This window comes from Giraffa tippelskirchi, chromosome 12, assembly GCF_054371585.1.
Source record: "Giraffa tippelskirchi isolate mGirTip1 chromosome 12, T2T-mGirTip1v1.2.pri, whole genome shotgun sequence".
NCBI lineage: Eukaryota > Metazoa > Chordata > Mammalia > Artiodactyla > Giraffidae > Giraffa > Giraffa tippelskirchi.
Window position 1 is genome coordinate 141152129 of NC_137286.1, and position 22626 is coordinate 141174754.

The following is a 22626-nucleotide window of genomic DNA, read 5'->3' on the forward strand; positions in this document are numbered from 1 at the left end:
AAATTAAAAATTAATATTCTTAAGTTCCACTATGTTTCTATCGCTAATTCTTCTGACCTTTCCATTTTTAAAAAATCTCATTGTTTTGTGAACAGAGTTGATAAAACAACCATTCACTTATTTTCTAAGTACTCTAAAAGGAATACTTAAATTTTACTTGGGCTATTATAGAAAACTGCTCCCAAATCCAACTTTATATCGTCTCTGGTCTTAGTGATATTTTATAAAATACCACCAAGTCCTAAAAGCTGCCACTGGATGGAAAGTGAAAGTGAAGTTGTTCAGTAGTGCCTGACTCTTTGCGACCCCATGGACTGCTCCTCTGCCCATGGGATTCTCCAGACAAGAGTACTGGAGTGGGGTGCCATTTCCTTCTCCAGGGGATCTTCCCAACTCAGGGATCGAACCTGGGTCTCCCGTATTGCAGGCAGACTCTTTACCATCTAAGCCGTCGGGGAAGACCAAGAGTGCCCAGTAGGATGGATCTGTGTGAGTCACTCAGTTGTATTCAAGTCTTTGTGACCCCATGGACTGTAGCCCTGCCACACTCCTCTGCCCATGGAATTCTCCAGGCAAAAATACTGGAGTGGGCTGCCATTGCCTTCTCCAGGGGAATCTTCCCGACCCACGGATCAAACCCGGGTTTCCTGCATTGAAGGCAGATTCTTTACAGTCTGAGCCACCAGGGAAGCCCACTGGATGGGGGAACCATGAAATGAACTGTCCATAACTGAGATTCTTCTTAAGTGCCAAAGGAAGTAATCCGTAATTACTCTGCAGCAGCAGGGAAGAACCAGAACAGTCCAGGGTGCCTGTGATGTGTGGTCCCCTACCTTCTGGTCTCAAAGTGGATGGTCCAGTCATTACAAAGGTTAACCCAAGCTCCTGGTTGAATCTTGCTCTCTGCACAGTAAACTTTTATATGCTTAACATTTACATTTCCTTACCTTTTCTAATTATCTCATTCTTGGGGATGAGATGTCATTATTTGATACCAAGCCATGAATAAATTTCTCTCCTTTCTCAGGAATGATAATAAGATGTCAGGTAAATATTCATCTGTTATATGTCACCTAGCAGCTCCTTCTTACATGTTCCTCTTTTAGCTTCAGGGGGATTTCTGCCATCACATTTGGCAGTTTGCAATACCTGTTTCCGCCACAGGCTACTGGTCTTCTCAACTCACTTTAGGATAGGAACTGTCTTGCTTAGTCAAATCCCATTATTTGTTCCAGAACTGCCTTAGGTCACCATTCATTACTTGAGAAGAAGCTAAAGCTTTACTAGTAATGCTATAAATGAAGTGGTACTCAACCATTCCAGCACCAGGGACCAGTTTTGTGGAAGATAATTTTTCCAAGGACCAGGGTCGGGGGATGGTTTGGGGATGATTCCAGCACATTACTTTTATTGGGCCCACTTTATTTCTATTATTACTGCATCAGCTCTGCGTCAGATCATCAGGCATTAGATCTGGGAGGTTGAGGACTCCTGCTACAGAGGACACAGCTGAGATGCCCATCTATCTGCTTTACAAGAAACCGGGTCCACTCAAAAGCAAAACTGCAGGTACTGAGTTCCTGCTTTATTTGCCCTGTCTGCTTCACAGATTAACATAATCAATTCCAGAGGTCAGTCGTGAAACCTAGGACATACAGGTCTCTGAACAGACACATCTCTGCCTGAAAGCTGTCCTGTTATTTGGCTACCGTGTGTGCAAATCAATTAAGCAGAGATGGAACAATTGTTAAAAGACAACGCTGAAGAGAAATGAGGTCGTGACAGCACCTGGCAACTCTGATCTCTGGAAGCATAGCATCATACCGTAGAGCTTAGTGTCTGTGACTCAGAGATGTTTATGAGAAAGTCCTAGTTAAGAGGCAACACAAGGACACAAAAAGTTGGAAAATTCTTTTCAATTGGGATTTGTATGCATTTATTCTGACTCTGGATGTGGTTTGAGTCTCTAAAAATAAAGCAAATTAAATGTCTGGGCTAGAACTGATGGTAAAATGGTATCAACAAATTTTCTTCTTGTGAGTGAGACTTTTAAAATTCAGTTAATACCGAACTGAAAATACAAAAGAAAAAGTGGCATAAATGGTTGGTCCTTGAAATAAGTCATCCAACTTCTGAAAATTGTTTTTATGAGTAACACTGCTCATAAATCCGTGTGGCCAGTTACATATCTTCTTCTCCAACAGTAAATGAAGAATCACGTAAAGAGAAGGCAAAATACATGGGTGTGTGCATAATGCGACTGCACAGATTTGATAATACAAATCCAAGAAAGAGAAAAATGCAGACATCTCCCCATCACTGTTATGTCTAGAGTAGCTAAAAAGTCTGCCAACATGTATGAGATTCTTCATGGTGCACTCTTTTTTTTTTAAAGATAATGTAATGAGCTGGAGCTAAGAGTCAGCATATGAGAGGTCTTTTAACATTTTTTTTTCAGACATTCATTTCTGAGTAAAGTCCTGAGTACAGCGTGGAGCTGGCTGAGAGGACTTGCTGAATGATTCAGGGGCCATGAGTCCAGATAATACACCCATCTTCCCTATTTGTAGTCTAGTCTCTGTGTCAAAGTTAAGTTTGCAGTATGATGCCTTATCTTCTATCTGGGTTAACACGTTTGAGAAGTCTTGCCTTTCAACTTGGCTTTTAACAAAAATGGGACCTTTAAACCAGGCTCCTGCATTCACCGCTGTTAGCACACAGCTGCTTCCTCACCCAGAAGCTTTCCTTCCCCTCACTTCTCCTCTATTGTCTCCTGCCCACACGATATCTTTTTCCACCTTCATATTCATTCATGGAACAATCTAGACACATTCTGCAGCCCACATGCACTTAAAAAGAAAACTACCTACAGGTTTCCCTCTATGCATCTCTTCCCTCACCCACACAAGTCAACCGTTACTCACCACTTCCTTCACCTTTCCTATCCTGTGCTTGTACTAATTCATTGCTTTTCTCCACTTTTAACGTGGCTTGTCTATTTTTTTAACCATTTCTCCTTTGTTGCTTTTATTTAGCAGCTTGCTTTTCGTCCTCTGTCCTTTTCTTCATTTCTGCTTCTTTATCAATCTGTCATAATATTTTTATCCATATAAATATAATATATCATTAACCATGACTTCAGTAGAGCGACTGAGCACACACACACACCTGGGCTTGTAAAAAACACATTCCAATACAGCTACACGTAAGAAGAAAGTAAAAACTAGAACGAGAGAAACACGCGAGTTGATTAACGATGGCATCGATGAGCACTAAGGACTCAGTAGCCAGGAGCTTGGGTTTCCATGCCCATAAGAAGTAGAAAACACAGTCCTCAGCCTCTGTGAGGCTGGGGTCAGTAAAGGCGACCCTCGTGCATACAGACACATTAGTATTTAAATGGGTCCAGAGTGTGATACTAATGAGGGGATCACTAAATAGGGCAATCAAGCACAGAAGAGATCATGGCTACAGATCCAAATATAGACAGGGAACTAGTAAATAAGAAAGGCAGCATTAAATACTGTGAGTAATGACACACAGTACCTAGTGTGGGGATAAGCTATATGAAGAAAATCAGATTTCTACTCCACGCTGAAACATTTCTAAATAGTTGCAGTAACAACAACAATAACAAATACTTGACATACAATAAATTGCACATGTTAATAAAAAGAACAGCTTGAGAAATCTTGACGTATACACAGAACCACATCTTCATCGTCTCATCTTCCTACCCCAACCCTTATGCCCAGGCAAACAATGATTTCATTATCATGGATAAGTTTGCATTTTCTAGAATTTTACATACATGAAATCACAGAATGTGTATTTTTTCGTCTAGGTTCTTCACTCAACATAATTATCTTGAGATTCACCCAAGATATTGTGAATATCAGTATCTCATACTTTTTTATTGCTAAATAGTAGTTACTATAAGTGGGCTTCCCTAGTGGCTCAGACGGTAAAGAATCTGCCTGCAATGTAGGAGACCTGTGTTTGATCCCTGGATCAGGAAGATCCCCTGGGAAAGGAAATGACTACCCATTTCAATACTCTTGCCTGGAGAATTCCACGGACAGAGGAGCCTTGTAGGGTACAGTCCATGGGGTTGCAAAGAGTTGGACATAACTGAGCAACTAACACTTTCACAGTCATCGTATAGATATAGTTGTTAATCCATTTGCCTGTTGATGGAAACCTGGAGTATTACCAAATTGGGCTTTTACAAATAAAATCTTTGTATGTATGTGTGTGTATTAGTTGCTCAGTTGTAACACAGCCATGGAGAGCACACAAGTACTTTTAAAACAATTGAGACACAGGTTTTTCACATGAAAACTGCAGAAACATCCTTGTAAATCACTAGGTTAAAATGCAGTTAGTAGATAAACTTACCCTGGTTTTGTGTCATTTACTACACAGTGATAAGTAAATGTCCCAAACATCTGAACTCCTAAAATGCCATAAAGAAGTAGAAAGAAAAGGAGGAAAATGGAAACACTCCATATTTGTTCTCCTGATCGCCTAGGAGGAAAAAATAAATTAGGTAAAACTTACTGAAAAATGTCATAAACATTTCCCCTTAATTTATGTAAAAGCAGTGCTTACTTTAAAATATTTGTAATTCTGGTCCTTGGTAGCTCAAATCGGAAATAAATCCGGAATGCCCGGATCATAATTAGTGGCCGTGGGATCCGCAACATGCCCCAAGGAGACATCTGATCAACTATGTCAGCGATTTCAAACACCTGCAAATTCAGAGGTGAACGGACAACTCAGACTTTCGGGCAGCATTGCATGTAGTCAGGACATATACAAACAGCATCACATAGCACAACACAGCACAAACAGCATCACATCACACGGCATCACAGCACTGCTTGTAGTGAAGACGTATACAGACAGCATCACAGGATGTCATACACGTACCCTGAGCTATGCCCCCACATTATCATCCATCAACAATAACTTTCTTTGGAGTACATTTTGAAGCTATAGCTCTCTTAAGAGAATCAAATACATGAATGAGTGTATTTGTTCATTTCCTATATGATTCATCAGGCACATTTTTTATTAAAAAAATGGAATAAGTATGCCAAGGTTTCCTCACTACTAATAGTCTTTGGTGGAACTTTTCGAGTATCTAGAACATAGATTAATGGAGAAAGAGTTAATAAAAATACTATGAAAAAGAATTCCACTTACCAGCAGAGACAAGAGGATAATTAGAAAATGTTTATCAATCATACAATGGTTACTAAATGGAAAAGAATACATATAATATGCAGGATGAAATTAATTGTTAGAGAAGTGAGCTTTATAAAAATAAGAACAGCTTATCAATACGCACCATGGTGAGTTTCTCGGATGGATGATGAATTTATTTTATTCTGAATTTTTTAAATGAAGAATATAATAAGTTCAGTTGAATTAAATACAAAATCAAGCCTGAATGAGTGCCTGGGAATGAATTCTACTGTTTTTAATAAAATCTCTCCTTCAGGCCTTTTTAATATATGTTTCCCATTTCTTAAAGTAAGGAATTTTCCATTTGCAATACACTATTTATGGTAACCAATATATATCCCAATGTATTTATATTATTTTAGCTATTTTTAGTGAGAATTCAGTCACTTAAAAGACTGGACTTTTGATTTTTAAATTCAAAATTTTATTCCACAAATACAGAAATCTCATTCCATGTTCTTTCCCTTTATTTCAATGAATATATTTCTAATGTCTGTTTAATAAGAAATAATCTTGTATGGTACTAATTTTTATTTCTGAGTGAAGAATAATTCAAACATCTGACTGACGATGATAAAAATGTTAGGCTTTTAAAAATCAATAAACATTGAAAGTGTTTCTAGACAATGACCCAATCACATTATACACACACACACACACACACACACACACACACACGCATATATTCTTTAACATATAAATTTAGATTTTCAATGCAAAATAATGCCCATTTTGGAAAATATACCCTTGTAAGTTAAAAGTGTTTAATTACCTGTAACACCAATGAAACCCAAAGGCAAAAGACCATAAATCCATCAAAAACACACCAGCGATCTTTCACGTAGGAACTATCCCCCTAAAAATAAATTTCACATGGTGTTATCAGACAAAATGAATAATTTCAAAACAACATCAGTGGAGGGAATAATCAAGTGTTAATTTGGTATAAGCTATCTACAATTTTTGTATCATAACTGAACAGACTATCAAAAGGAAAGTCTTTCAGCATTTTAAATGACATTATATATGAGGAAAATAATTTCTAAAACACAAGTAACTGCAGAACTTTGCATGTAAAATTGTAAGTTCAAGCAAAGAGAAAACATCACTATTTTTACTCTTAGCCACATAGATTCTACCATGTAAGAAGCCAGAGATCATCCTACTTAATAAGCACCTCAGGTCCTAAATCCAACTCTTCCTACAAGAACCAAGAGCATACAGTGGTCAGTGAAGGACTTTGAATCTCTGGGAACAACCATCATCAGTAGAGAATTAACCAGTAATTCACCTTGAACTGAATTAGAAGTGAAGATGAAGAAATGTGCCTTCATTTTCAAAATAAACATATATTGACTTTAACAGGGATTATAAGTATAAAAGAAAGATAAAGAAGACATGCCATTTTCATTTTAATAGTGAGTCTATTCTGACACTGGAATGCATAATGTTTATAAAACGGGACTTTTAGGAAAGAATTTTCCTTTCAAATAACAAAACAGTATACCCCATGAGGCTGAAACTGTAAACCTTCAACTAGAAAGAAAGCCTTCAATTGCTTGCTCAGGACCGCACAATTAAGTCACTAGTTCTGTAGTAATCCGTGAAACTCAGTGCTGAATCCAGTCACATCATTACCAGCTCTGAGTTAGAAAATAAAAAGAGGAACAGAAGACCAAGACTTTCAATAAAATAGTAAAATATGTTGCAGGATATTTAGGAAAATAAACTAATTTTGAGAACCTTCCACCAGGAGTAACAAATAGGTTGTCAGAAAGTTTCCTTGAGAGGTTTCCAGAAATAATTTGTTGTTTGCAAATCTAAAGGTAATGAATGATAATTCACTTAATGAAAGTTATATGACTCAGATATGAAGTTTAAGCCCAGCTTAGTTAGCACTGGGTAAGCATGTACTTTATATAAGAGGATGTATAATGCTGAGTGAAACACACACACATACACACCAACTACACACACACACACACACATCTTGTGTAGATATACAGCTATGTACACACCCAGCTAATACTATACATAAGGCCAACTAATTTATAATAAAGTTATAGTCATGGTGGGAAAATTAATTCTGTGGAGAGTTCAGAGAAAACAATGCTAGTTCTCAAATGAATGCACAAGTAATTTTACCACTGGCACAAGAATCAACCAGACTTGGTGCGTATTCAGGAAGACCTACAAAAGAGTTATAAAAGCAAATTTGGGGTTTGGGTGACTAACAGGACAATGACCTAATAAATTAAGTGTTATGATCATCATATGATCATAACTTAAGAAGATAAAAACTATATCATAAAATGCTACTGGTTATGTATTCACATATGTGCATGTTAAGTATAGAGCAAATAATTAAGGGATAATATAGCTGTCTTCAATATCTCATGAGGCATCTTCTACCATAAACATCATATTTGCCCTGTACACTGTGCAACTTAAAATATGAATTAATTGTAATCTAAATATAGACAATATAACCAATATAAAATGAGTATAATTTTGACTACCATCCTAAAAGATAATAAAATATAAATGCTTAAGTTGCACTTTGGAATTTCCCTTAAGTTTTGTTTGATATATTGAACAAATCTGTTAATTCATTCACTCAGTATATAGAACATTTTTATGCTCTAGGCAGCATTCAGGCACTAGTGATACAGAAGTGAACAAAACAAAAACACCTGCCCTTATGTAACTTATATTCTCAGTTATTTTTTTAAAAATGTAAAATGCACATATATTATATTTTGATAAGTGTTATCAGAAAAATGGGCTTCTCAGGTGGCACTAGTGGTAAAGAACCCATCTCCCAGTGTAGGAGACATAAGAGATGCAGTTTTGATTCCTGGGTTAGGAAGATCTCCTGGAGGAGGGCACTACAATCCACTCCAGTATTCCCAGGACAGAGGAGCCTGGCTGGCTATGGTCCATAGGGTTGCAACAAGTTGGACACAACTGAAGCAACTTAGCATGCATGCATGCATACAGAAAAATTAAAGTATATATTTTCAAATCAACTTTTATTGAACAAATATGTTCTTTACTTATATGTTGAGCAAAAAAGTGAAAAAAATAGCACTTGATCTTCATTTTAAGAACCAGGCATAACTGTGATTGTTTTAAAAAGGTAAAATAATCCCAAAATGAACACTGAAATTTTATGAGGCTCAGCAGAGAACTATTTTACAATAGGAACAATTAAAAGTAAATGTTAGCCAAGAAAGAGAACATTAATAATTACAGATTATTGGGTATGCAAGCACCAAAATAAGATAAGTTTATATAAGATTTTTCCCAAATAGTATTATTTCATTCCTGTTTTAAAATTTAAAAAATGTTTCAAGTAGTATCACTACAGTTAACCTCCTGTTGCTCATAATTTGCCTTAGTAACAAGTTATATTCAATTAGATACAAGCTGAGAGCTTCTCATTATATTGAGGGTTATTTAAAGTATAAAAAATGAGGATAAATAATGGTATTTCCCAGGGAGGGGAACAGAGTGGCAAGGAGCCAAAGGTGGAAAAGAGACATAATTTTCCCAGAGTATCCATACAAATGCCTTTTGACTAATAGTCATGTGTTACATTTTTAAAAAAGATTTTTCAAAGCTAACTTTTTTAAAAGGTGAAAATTTTAGCGTTAACAAAAATGACTCAGTTGGTGTGAATAAAGTCAAATTTGAAAAATATAAGCCCCACAAATTTACGATGTAAAGTCATCAGTAACAGAGTTGGCTGAATTTTTGTTTATTTACTATATAAATTTATAGGTTAAGGAAATTGATGATGCAAAGCTGACTTAAGAGTATATTTTGAACTCTATCAAAGGATGGATTATTTTAAGTCATTTTAGAAGCTCTGGTTGGATTCCAAATAAAACAAAAGCATGCAAACACACAACTGACTCAATGGGCACGAATCTGAGCAAACTCTGGGAGATAGTGAAGGACAGGGAAGCCTGGTGTGCTACAGGCCATGAGGTCGCAAAGACTCAGACACGACTTAGCCACTGAACAACAACAATGCAAGCACATTCTAATTTCTAATGACCAAATGAAAAGTGGTTTGGCAAAAAAACTTCTACTGTATAATACAGAAAACTATTTCTGAATTAGGAAGTCATTTGAGATGAATTATCTGGAATGTTCTCTGCGTTGAATGTTCCAGAAATTCAGAGTGGTATCTGCCTGTCCCAACAAGACCACCCCACTCTAGATTGCATGGAATGGTCAATTAAAACTAGCTTCTTTTAACTAACCTGGTATAAAACATGAAATAATCCACCGAGCAGAAGTTTTACACACTATTTTTTGGTTTTAGTTTCCAGGAGTCATTCAATATTTATAAAAACCTTTGAGCTGTGTAATAGTGATCTGGGATACAAAGACCAATAACACTCAGATTTTTCCCATCTTTTTTTTTTTTTAACCTTTTCCCCTTTAGCATTCATTGTCCTTCATGCCGTTCTGTCTTCCTGAAAAATTCCCTGTAGTCTATGCCAATTTTTTCCTCCAGACTTTGGTCTGACCACAGCCCACTCTAATCAGTGCTTTTGCTCGTATATCATGCAACCAACAGCAACTTCTCATATTGCACTTTGTGTCTGATATGTCTATCTCATTGTCTCTTTTTCAGTTTGTATTTTCAAAGACTCTTCACCATAACTAGTTAAATGGTGCTGCGATTCAATGTATCAGTATGTCCAGATCCTTTTAAAATCCTACTGTATTCATGTTCAAGTTATAATACTTGCAAATAATAAACTGTCCCTTCCCCCTGCTTCCAAAATATGGAAACACAACTTAACACACATCAAGGCCCATTGGTACTTGAGAAACTGTAATGTCTCCCAATAGGAAAGAAAAGTTTTAATTTGCTTGTTGCATCAACAAGAAATGAAGAGGAGAGAGTGCTTGAGTTATGGGCAGAAATCAGCAGGCTGGTGCCTGAGGAGATGAGTTATTCAAGAGCTGTCTATCAATCTTTATAAAGGTAAACACTTGGAGGCTGCCAATCAGTTATACGATATAAGAGAGGAACTTAAATTGCCATGCAAGGATTTAACAAGCAGAGAAAACAAACACATTTACCTGAAGACATTCATAGGGATACAGTTTGCAGTCACAAAACAATATGCATGGGTGTAGTTTCATAAGCACATGATTTATTGTTCCGCATTCCCAGGGCCCATCTGTCACTGTGTCTTAGCATTATTATTTATTACTTCAACAATGCTCAGAGGACGCATGCTACTTTTTAGCCAGGTCTGTTGCCAGATGAAAAATAGACAACTGAGAATTGTCTGAAGACTTCACAGTCTGCACTACATGGAAGGCTTCACAAAACACAAACATATATCACCCCAATGCCTTATTTTTGCCTATAGGGATTTGGCTGAGCTACAGTGCCTCTCAGAACAGGAATTCGTGGGGGAGGCAATTAGAAACAAATGATCAGGGAGTGAAAATTAATTGGCAGATATAGTCAAGCTTGGGAAATGTTATAAAAGATGAGAAATCCTTCAAACAGATACATTCCTCTAGTGAAACTTTTGAAGGACATTTTTTGCCAGAAGGACTCTGTGCTTCAATTTCTTTCTCCTACAGTGCATGGAGCCTGTGATCTCCACTGTGAACTTCCCAAATACAAATCAAACCACATCACTCTCGGATTCTGATCCCCCATGCCTCTTAACTGACCACAGAAGGAAGACTGAGCTCCTCACAAGGCTGCAAGGTCCTCCGAGGTGCAGCTGGTCTCCCTTCCCAGGGTCCTCCCCGGCTGTTCCCTGGGCATGCCATCTGCTACTCCTGACTATGACTACGCAGAGCACCCCAAGGCTCCAGTCTGTTCCAAGGCTGTGTGTCTCAGAGCATTGCTTTCCACTCTGTGAAATCCTTTACTCTCCTCCCCATCACCCCTGCCATAGCCCACACCGCCTTATCCTTCAAGACAAGACTTCAACATTCTCTTTCTTCAAGACTTCTCCGGGCAGCCTCAACAGATTTTGTCACTATTTTTTGGTGCCCCGTTCCCCCATAACCTTTTCAGACTACTATTAGAGCATTTTCCACAAAATACTGATCTCTCACTATCTGAATTCTCACCATACAAATGTTCACTATGCACATTTGCAAAAATACTTGCCCCAATCACTGTGTAACTAGAAGAACCACTACTGTGTATCTGCATGTGTGCAATGGAAACACTACCATTGTCCATAAATCCTGAAAGAAGGTAGGGTGTGCATATGGCTCCACAGTTCTTGGAGGCTAAATCTTGTGCTGGCATTCTTTATCTACTTAACAACTGGTAAGTGTTAAGTGCATCACTACCTTCTCTTTCTTATTTTCTCCCTGAAGATTAGCCTTCCCAGGGACACAGGATTTGAATCTATCAACCCAAATAAAATATATGAGTAAATCATGTTCTATTTTAAACATCAGGTTACACTTTTCTTCACAAATTTTCACTTTTGAAAGAAGCTGTACAAATATTTTAGTTGTAAATCAGTACATTGTAAACAGTCACTATTAACAAGTTAAAGTTAATAGTGGGCAATTTCTTTAAAAAAATTTATTTCATCAAGTAAAAATCAAGCAAGTTTAAACAAACCAATTGAAGGAAAGGGAGTCCCATCAGAAAAGCACTAGGATCAAATGGTTTCACAGGAGATTTCTACCAAAAGTTTCAAGCTAAAACAATTTCAAGATTACTCAGATTATTTTAGAGCACAGAAGTACATATACACAGCATACATATACACTGAATAGCTAATATCAAACCTGATAGAGATTAAACAAAATTTAAATAAGAAAAGTAATAACAAATATAATGAAATAGTTCATTAAAACAGAACAAAACTGTGTTATGACCCAGCCAGGTTTTTTATGGGAATGTAAGGATGGTTTGATTACTAGGAAAGCCACACTATTATGAGTCAAGGGGAAAAATAATCATTCAATAAAATGTAAAAGCTGTTCATGATACAACTCTCAAAAGTTGAAATTTATGTTTAATCCCTTAATGTGATAAAATATTCAAACTTCAACCCCAAAAAAAATACACCTTGTGCAGCTTTTTTGAGTCATGACTCAAAGAAGCTAACTCTAAAAGAAAATACTCATGACAAGTGGGGCATCATGAATATGGATTGGGTATTGGCCTACAGTAAGAAATTATTGTTAACTGTGCCCAATGCAATATTTAGAAAAAAGATTTTATCAGTCGGCAATGCGTAAGTTGTTTCTAAAATAATCTGATTTCTCAGAGTTGTCTTAAAAAGAAATAGAACTGGACAAGTACTGATAACTACTGATGTTGAGTTATAGGTATTCATTCCAACTACAATCTCTACTTTCATGTAAATTTGAAAATTTCCTTAATAAAATGTTTAAAAGTTAAAAATGAAGAGAGTAGTGCATTGATTGTGATCTCTCTCTTTTAAAGACAGCATACAATGAATTATGTGTAAAAAGAAGCAATGAAGTTGACCCAATAAATACATCTTAAGCATTAGCTCATTAAATTCTCAAAAATGTTATACAAAATAAGGCTCTTCTCCATCACAATTACTTCCCTTGAGATGTTTATACAGCCAGTAAATGAAAAGGCTAGGATTTGAGTCAAAACTTGCATTTGTTAAACCCTAATACCCATTCTGCTGTTTCATTATTCCACTGTCTCTCTAAATAGCACAGTTTAAAATACTTTTTGGAGAAGGAAACAGCAACCCACTCCAGTATTCTTGCCTGGAGAATCCCATGGACAGACGAGCCTGGAAGGCTACAGTCCATGGGGTCACAAGAGTCAGACATGACTTAGCGACTAAACCATCAAAATACTTTAGAGACAGCATCATCTATAATACTGAGATAGGATTACTGGGCTGGCCAAAAAGTTCGTTTGGGATTTCCATTTAACCTCTATAAAGGTTAGTGTCACAGGAGGATGAGATACCCTAGGATAGCAATTTCCCTCCTTTTCTTATTTATTTTTTCTTTTCCTTTTTCTTTTCTTTCTTTATTTATTGTCTCGCAATGGCACCAATTTCATGCTACACATTCTTGTCTTACAGTCTTGGAATTCCTTTCCATTTCAAGTCTCTCTTTTTACCTCTTTACATCTTTAGTATGCCCCAGGCAAATGAGATTCTGCTGATTATCATCGCACTGCAAATTTTTCACATAATGCTTATTCTGCATTCCATAAATCAACAGGTGCCTCCTTGGGTTAGGTGGCATGATCACTCTGTAGGCGGCATGAAAGATCCTCCTCTGGCCTTCAGAAAGCTGGAGGTGGGGCCACGTAGCTGCTTCTCAGATATTCCAAGACTTTATGCCTTACACGATTGACTTCACTTTTATAATACTCTTAAATGTATCATGTTTTCACCAATATCTGGAATTATACCCTCTGAAACGGACTTCAACATTGATAAAATAAAGAGATATTTTATTTGACTGAAATTAACATGAAAACATCAAATGGATTCAGTGTGCTTTGGTTTTGAGCTTAAATAACATGGAAACGCTCACCTTAACAATCCCCCGGATGTGCATTTTGGCAATCATCTCTGCTGTGTAGAGAAACATCAGCAGAGTGTCCAGGGTAAAGGTCACGTACTGCAGAGGAGGGTAGTGTTCGAAGGTCATGGGCGTGTTCATACAGACAGAGATGACGCTGATGATGGCACAGATGCGCAGCAGAGAGTGAACCCACTGTGGAGATGGCCCAGAGTTACTATCTGATGCCATGAAACATCCAAAACCTGTGTTATGAATCACACTATTTGGAAAACGTAATACTGAGTTGGAAATATTGGGCTGGCCAACAAGTTCATTTGGGTTTTCTGTAACATCTTATAGAAAACCTTGAACAAACTTCTTGGCCAACCCAATATTTCACCACTAGGGAGAAAAGGGGGCCTTCCTTGGGGGCTCAGATGGTAAAGAAACGCTTGCAGTGCAGGAGACCTGGGTTCGATCCCTGGGTTGGGAAGATTCCCCTAGAGAAGGGAATGGCTATCACTCCAGTATTCTTGCCTGGAGAATTCCATGGACAGAGGAGCCTGGCAAGCTACAGACGATGGGGTTGCAAAGAGTTGGACATGACTAAGCAACTAACACTTGGGTTACCTAGGGAGGAAAGGAAGAACAAAACTAACATACTAAATACTGATAATGTGCTAAATATTTTCAATATATTTTACATCATTTAATTCTCAAAGCAGCCTAATTTCCACATGGGAGCACTAAGACTCAGGAAGGTTAAGGAGCTTGTCTGTGGTCCTGCATTAATAAAACCTCACCTCAAGGTGAACCAGGTCACACTACCCCAAAGCCCCTGATACTTACTGGGACATAAGGGACACAATAGAGCCTCATTCAATGAAAATATGTAGAAAACTGATATGCTATTGCTTTCATACTTTTTATGTACTGTGAGCACCTAGACGCCGAGGCTATATTTATCGTATCTTCCCTGGAATCTAGCACATAGGCTCATCCCAGTAGACCCCAGATGCTTCTTAAAGTTAACTGATATATAACACTTCCCATATGTAGGGCTTCCATTCTATTATATCTTATGCTAACATGTGTGTATGAAAATATATTTTAAAACCTGCTCTCATCCTATATTTCCAAAAGTTAATAATAAATGAACCTTCCTCTTTATTTTGGAGAACACGTTTCATACAACTTTAGCCCAGATATCTCTCCCAAAAATGCCAAAAAATACATTTTTGTGCAATGCTGGCAGTGCACTTTCTGTTTGAGGTCTTTCCTTAACCCTAACATAAAGAAGAAGGAATTAAAAAGTTAAAGATGTTTCTGTGTGTGTATACATGTGTATAAGTGTAGGACATAAATCATTCATATAATATCTTCTTATGAAAACTAATAGCTAGGATAAAAAATAGTAACGCATTTGCATGTTAAACCCACAAAATTAATATTCCTAACAAATCAGTATGCAATTCCTAAACATAATTTCAATGTGTTATCTATTGACTAGCCTATATATATATATAAAATATATGCAGTCATATTAATCGTTTAATATACTCTCTGAGAAAAAAAAAGCTGTTTCAGTTTCATAGTCGATGGGTTCTGAAGCCATACAAGCTAACTACCACCCAAGATGAAAAACAGAAAAGGCTGTCAGAACTTTGAGGAGACTCAGACACTTGTAGGCTGGTGAGTGGGTTATAATATTAACCTGACAGTTGTAATATTTGCATGAAGACATAATGCCACTAATTTCCATACCATATAAGTCACTGATGATTAACATTAAAAGTTGATGTACTTTTTATGCCAATTAAGAAGTGCTTCAATAAACACCACATGTAAATTTAGCCCCATCTGGGTCTCTAATACAAAGGATCTAATTACACAAAAGAGCCTCAAAAGATGAGTTCTCCCACAAAACCATCATGAATTTAAAGAATGAATTCTCATAAAGCATTAATCATTCTAGTTAGCCTTCCGAGCCTACATCTGTAAAACTACCTTCTTCAGAAGGTCTCAGAAAGCTCTGTACTGGCGGACGCTAAGAAAAAGTGACTGCTTTATTGTCTATTTCATTCAAATTCCCTAAACATGAATGGGAAAGACCTACTATATGCTGGAAATCACACTGGGCTCTGAAGACACACCAATGGAAACAACACAGTTCTAACTCATCACTAATGAGTGATATTATGCCTATTTCAGTCTAATATGCTTAACATATATTTATACAGAAATCAGTTTTTACTTACATCTACATCTAAAGTAGGATAAGTGGAAAGAGAATAGGTTCATTCCATTGGTGGTGGGGGAGGGTCAAAGCAGGAAACTTTCAGGGCAGATGGGGGCAGGGGTGACATGGGTGAGGAGGCCTGGACTCATCTGTGTGTGAGTGCTGAATCACTTCAGTCGTATCCAACTCTTTGCGACCCTATTGACTACAGCCCGCCAGGCTTCTCTGTCCATGGGATTCTCCAGGCAAGAATACTGGAGTGGGTTGCCATGCCCTCCTCCAGGGGATCTTCCCAACCCAGGGATCAAACCTGCATCTCCTGGGGCTCCTGCACTGCAGGTGGATTCATTACCACTGAGCCACCCGGGAAGCCCGTTGCTGGGAAAGCATCTCTGGGCGAAGGAAATAATGTGAACTGGCCAGACACCGCAGAGGAGCAGGAAGCCACCAATAAGTGGACAGTGTGTAGATGCAGGAAAAGATAGCTTCTGGACAAGTTAGAGCAACTATATAAAAGGCTTTGCATGTAATACAAACAAATTTTTTTTTTTTTAATTTTCAATGCAGGTAACAGGGATGTTTCAAAGATTGTTAAGCAGAGGGCTATGTGAACAGACACAGGAATGTGGAAAGAAATGTGAGCAGCTGAGAATCGGTCTGGAGAGCAGATAAGAAGGGAGAGGACAGAGGGGACCAAGGCTGATCATCTGTATTACAGTCAAGGTCAAGGGAAAGACAAGCAGCGTGAGAGTAGCAGTTCATTTCCTGATTCCAGCTCCTGCTATTGAGTTTGATAAGGGAGTCAATCAAGTGCAGGAGACCAAACCAGTCCATCCTAAAGGAAATCAACCCTGAATATTAACTGGAGGGACTGATGCTGAAGCTGAAGCTCCCATACTTTGGCCACCTGATGCGAAGATCTGACTCACTAGAAAAGACCCTGATGCTGGAAAGATTGAGGGCAGGAGGAGAAGGGGGCGGGTGACAGAGGATGAGATGGTTGGATGGCATCAGTGACTCAATGGATATGAGTTTGAGTAAACTCCGGGAGATGGTGAAGGACAGGGAAGCCTGGCGTGCTGCAGTCTATGGGGTCACAAAGAGTCAGACACGACTGAGCCACTGAACAACAACAGGACTGTTGGAAGCTGAGCTTCCCAGTTCTGCAACGATGCCTTCAGCCCCAGCTCCGGCCGCTAGACTGTCTCCTCGGGTACAGTGACACTTGGTGTAGCCGGGCTTCACCTCAAGTTCTCATCAGCTTAACTAGGCAGAGAAGGTGACAAAGTTCTTCACAGACACTACCCACTATCTCATTAACCTTTACTTGCAACTCAGAAGGAGACCTTGAATTCCTAACATCTGATCATCTCCTCGGGCTCCTGCGTGGTGAGGATAAGTGAAGAGGTCCCTCATCTCGGTCTCCAGCTTTGGGCCGGCGGGAGAAGGAGCGTGAACTCCACATTCTGTGACTCCGAGGAGGACATGCACAGGGGGCAGGTCGGGGAGCCGCCTCTGACGCCCCTCTGTGAGTCACTCACATGGCATCTCATTGTCATCGGAATCGTTCCCATCTCCCAGACTCCAAGACTCACCCACATTCTACTGCCGTGCAGACATTTCAAATCACAGGTACAGAAGCTTCTGAATTAAATGAATCAAAGCGGCTTCATATCAGCATGTGCCTCTCTATTCTTTTTAAAAAAAGAAACTCACTGGCTTGTTAATCCAGAGGATGTCTGCGTTGTCCGACAGAGATTCATCGGGACCAAAGTCGGTAACCGGCTGGGCCTCCACCCTGGAGCTTTGCTTCCGTTTGAGCATGCTGGAGTTAGCTCTGGGAAGCAAGTTCAAAACCACAGTCTAAGAGAAGAAAGATAGAGTTGGTTAGTCCCCAAATCATCCTTACTCTGATCACAAAAACGGAGTCCCCATGCAAGCCTGCATGCATGCATGCTAAGTCGCTCAGTTGTGTATGACTCTTTGCAGTCCCATAGACTGTGGCCCACTAGGCTTCTCTTTCTATGGGATTCTCCAGGCAAGAATAATGGAATGGGTTTCCATGCCTTACTCCAAGGGATCTTCCTGACCCAGGGATCAAACCTGTGTCTCTTATGTCTCCTGCATTAACAGGTGGATTCTTGACCACTAGCGCTACCTGGCAAGTTTGTCAATTATACTCAAGTTCCATTTACTGTATATAATAAATACATGTAACTAGAAATGTTAAAGGGGCTTCCCTGGTGGCTAGCAGGTAAAGAATCTGCCTGCAATTCAGGAGACCTGGGTTTGATCCCTGGGTCGGGAAGATCCCCCGGAGGAGGAAATGGCAACCCACACCAGTATTCTTGCCTGAAAAATCCCATGGACAGAGGAGCCTGGTGGGCTACAGTCCATGGGGTCACAAAGAGTTGGACACAACTGAGTGACCAATAAATGTTTAAAGAATGAGATCAAAATTAATTTTAAAAAAGCTTGAATATTTTTCTCTCAGCCCAACAGATCATCCTGTGCATGTCATAAACAGTTTGTGTGGTAGTTTAGGGAGCACTGGTCAAGATTAACAGGGTAAAATAGCTTTGCCTCTTAGGGTTCCTATATTAATAGGAAACTTTTTGAGGTCTATGTTCATATACCTAGAGCTATGTCTGTACCACAGCACAGCTGCCCAATACTCACAATTCTCAAAATTTTCCTCTGGGATTAATTTAACGTGACACTCACATTTATTTCCAGCGCTGCGACAGACCCAAGTTGATCTCCCAATTCTGTCCTTGCCATAGAGGATGGGAACCAGAGAGAATGGGAGAATCTAAGTGAAGTCTCCTTTCCTTTAATGAATCATGGGACTATATCAATTCTTCTAGCTACTCAGAGGTGAAGCCAAACCACACTGAAGGAGAACATGATGAAATGCCCAGCTTGCCACTTAAATTTCCACAATTCTGTCATCGCCACCATGCTCTCCGCTTCACCTCCCTTTAGCCTTTATTACCACTGTCCACAATCCAGCAGCTACATGCTGGGCCCTCAGGACACAAACAGCAACTGGAAGTGCAATGACCTGGGAGGACATACTGCCAAAGCAGGTGTCTGTTATCCCTGCATCCACAGAGAGACTTCTCCTTTGACTGACACCTGGACTGAGTCTTAACAGAAGGAGAAGGGCTAACAGTTTCTGGATATGCACTGTGTTTTGAGCGCTTAGCAATGATATTTTAATTAAGCTTCACAACTGGTGGAAGAAAGGAAACGGCTTGTGTGGTTTTTTTTTGGCTGTGTGATGGCTCTTCGTTGAGGCATACAGGCTGTTCACTATGGTATGAGGGCTTTCTCTAGTTGCAGGGCATGGGGCTCTCGGGTTGTGGAGTGCCAGCTTAGTTGCCCTTGGGCATGTGGGATCCTGGGGGCTTCCCAGGTGGTGCTAGTTGTAAAGATTCCGCCTGCCAATGCAGGAGATGTAAGAGATGCTGGTGAGATCCCTGAGTCAGGAAGATCTCCTGGAGAAGGGCATGACAACCCACTGCAGTATCTTGCCTGGAAAATTCCATAGACAGAGGAGCCTGGTGGGCTACTTGGGGTCACAAAGAGTCAGACATGACTGAGCACACACACACACACACACACACACACACGTGGGATCTTAGTTCCCCAAGCAGGGATCAAACCCACATCCCCTACATTGGAAGACAGAATTTTTACCACTGGATCATCGGGGAAGTCCCACCTCTTGTCTTTTTTATGCAAGCATGAGAAAATCCAGTCTTGACACAGCAACTCAGGCCTCCAAGCAAGTCTGAGAATTAAAAGAAATTCTAACTATAGAGTCTAAGGTGTTCGTAATAGACAAAGCTGGTGTTGCACTACAATTAGGAGAGCTTCTAAAGGCAGGTAAGGGAGGGTAAAGGTCCTTCAGGCAGTGCACACCCATGACGATGCTCAGTCAGGAGAAATGCAGTAGTTCTATCACGAGGAAGATGCACTGGCGTGCTCTCTGCTCTCCCTGGGGCTGGAGAAAGAAGCTCACCAAGGACAGCGAGTGCCACTCAATGCTCTCGGGAACGCGAGAAGAACAAGAAAGTGCAGTATGTGTAAATACATGCAGTTTTCACTAGGAAAGAGAACACAGAAGCTCAGGACCAATCACCTGGGATCTGATTCCCTGTGTTCAAGCACCTACCTCTGTGTCTGTTCCCCTCGATGCACCAAGGTAGGTGCATCTGCCTGACCCTCCTATTCCCGGAAGAAATCAAGCTAATTGCCTTTAAGGTGTGGTAGGTGTTTCCAGGCTGCCTTGTCCTGAATGTTGGATTTGAATATGGGTTTTACAGGAGGCTGCACTAATTAATTTTATTTTACATAATTAGAGTTAAGGACTCTTGACACAGATATGTAAATATATGCAGAATATTCAAATGATGCTTGTTCTCTGATTTACGGGGCGGGGGGGCATTTGGTGGCCTCAATTTGGGATGCTTCTTGAATGACAGTCTCCTATGTACCCCAAAACTGGATACAGAATCTTTTAGAAATCCTTAAAGATAACAATATGCAAAGGAGGAAACAAAGAGCGATTTTACAATGTTGTTCCAAGATGATATAAGAAAAAATGTATCATAATACCTTTCCACTGGGCCAGTGGAAGGCCATTTATTTCTCTTCTGATCGGGCCATAGTTAAGGCCTGAAAATTACTTGATATATAAATGCAACATCCTCACACGTTAATTCTATGTACCTTGTCTTACCAATACCCCATCTGGAGCAAAACACACTTTTGACTAAGGATTTGTTATCATGGAGAAGTAGACATCCGGAATTTTATTTTTTAAAAATCTCCATGATGGGTACATTTAAGCCACCAAGACAATGCACCATTGATGAACGACAGTAGGTATCAAACCACTTTCACCCTTTGCTTTACGAACACAAAAGTGCCCAAGAAATCCTAGTAAATCCACACATACATTAAAACGCAACAAAATGTATTTATATCCAGAGTCATAATATTTTTGATAGGGTCTACATGGGGTCTCATTGTTAAGACGGCTCATTATGTTGCCCTCACAAACAAAGAATAAAATCACAGTGATCCTTGAGACTGACCAAATTGCCCAAACGACATTCTGTTTTCTCACTGCCGTCTACCTTCTCAAAGCTATGAGATCACCAAATTCCAGACCTTCGGCTACGTGACCACAGGACTCAACTACAGGCTAAAAATTAACCACCCCTTCAGAGAATTTTTCATTGGCGAGGTATAAGAAAGACTCTGTCAGAAAGGGAAGATGCTGGTTCTCCTTAAGGGCCAGTCACCCTCTCGTTTTCCTGTAATAAATTTCCTTTTCTTGCCTGACTGCCTGACTCGCTCTCTTTGTCTCTGCACTCACCTTACAATTTTAAATCAACAATCATGCAGTGAAAAAAACCCTCAACAACCAGCTCCTGAATCACTGAAATCGTAACTTATTTCTTGTTAAATATCATCAAGTAGTAAAATAAGTTCAATTTACAAACACTGTTGTTGTTCAGTCACTCGGTCGTGTCCAACTCTTTGCAACCCCAGGGACTGCAGCATGCCAGGCTTCCCTGTCCTTCATTGTCTCCTGGATGTCTCAATTTACAAACATGAAGAATCCAAAATTAAGTTGAGGCAATTCATTGCAATAATTTTCTTTTATATACAGAAATATTGTCGTACACATTCATTCATGTTGAATCAATATAATTGAGGACAGCAGGCCTATTATTCTCCTGATAAAGACCAGCAGGAATATTTAAGTATCCTAGGTACACTTATTATTTTGATAGGAAATTGCTTCTGTGTATCTTAGCCTTATCACTCTCATGTATTTATAACCCAATGTATTTTTGGTCTCTGTTTACAGAAGTGTCCTTCATAAGGCAGTGTAGGAAGTTTGACAAGCATGATTTCCAGGCGCTTTATCACGTTTATTAAAAGCAGTTGGTATTCAAATAGCTCAATAGTGGGAGGAGGTTGCACACTTACAATATGTTCATTGATGAATCTTTTCCTTGGAAATAGCTAGCGGCAACTCAGGGAGAAAAAAACACTTTGGTTCATTGCTCTCTTTTAAATGGTTAAAATCCAATTTTGTATTCTGTGACAGCAACATTTTTACTTCTACTGGCATATACTTTCCTCAGATCATCCTAGCTCTCTCTAGACCAAAATAAAATATATTTTTCTTCTTTTTTTTTTTTAAGCTGTGAGGTACTTGCAACCCTGTGGGTCGTTTCTTCTCCTTGTAACTCCCTTAGGTTTGCCTTAGTCTTTTGAATCTTCCAAATTATGATTTCCAGCACATCCTTTACCTGCCGTCCATGTGCCTGTCCTCTGTACTTAACCCCTTAAATGAGCATCCGTTCTCACAGTTTCCATCATCATCTGTCGGTGTCCAGCGGTTTCTATTATGAGTCAGGTACCTAGCTGGCTTCTCCCTCAAATGTAGCCGAGCCAACACCACCATCACTTGCAAACCAACAGGACAGGGGTTACTGGTCAGACATCCTTCTGCTTCACTTCTTCTTCCCTGTTCCCAGATCCTATTGCCCTGAAATCAACCCTGAATACACACTGGAAGGACTGATGCTGAA

At 39.3% G+C, this 22626-nt stretch overlaps 1 protein-coding gene across 1 annotated transcript in view; it reads right to left on the reverse strand.

Annotated features, from left to right (window-relative positions):
- NALCN (sodium leak channel, non-selective) overlaps positions 1-22626 on the reverse strand; it is a 279073-nt gene that overhangs the window by 241370 nt on the left and 15077 nt on the right. The window contains exons 2-6 of the mRNA XM_081546675.1: positions 17726-17872; positions 13801-13983; positions 6023-6106; positions 4612-4751; positions 4399-4527 (exon numbers count right to left, since the gene is read on the reverse strand). Of these exons, the coding sequence (XP_081402801.1) occupies positions 4399-4527; positions 4612-4751; positions 6023-6106; positions 13801-13983; positions 17726-17833 (644 nt within the window). The 5' untranslated portion in view covers positions 17834-17872. The remainder of the gene's footprint in view (positions 1-4398; positions 4528-4611; positions 4752-6022; positions 6107-13800; positions 13984-17725; positions 17873-22626) is intronic.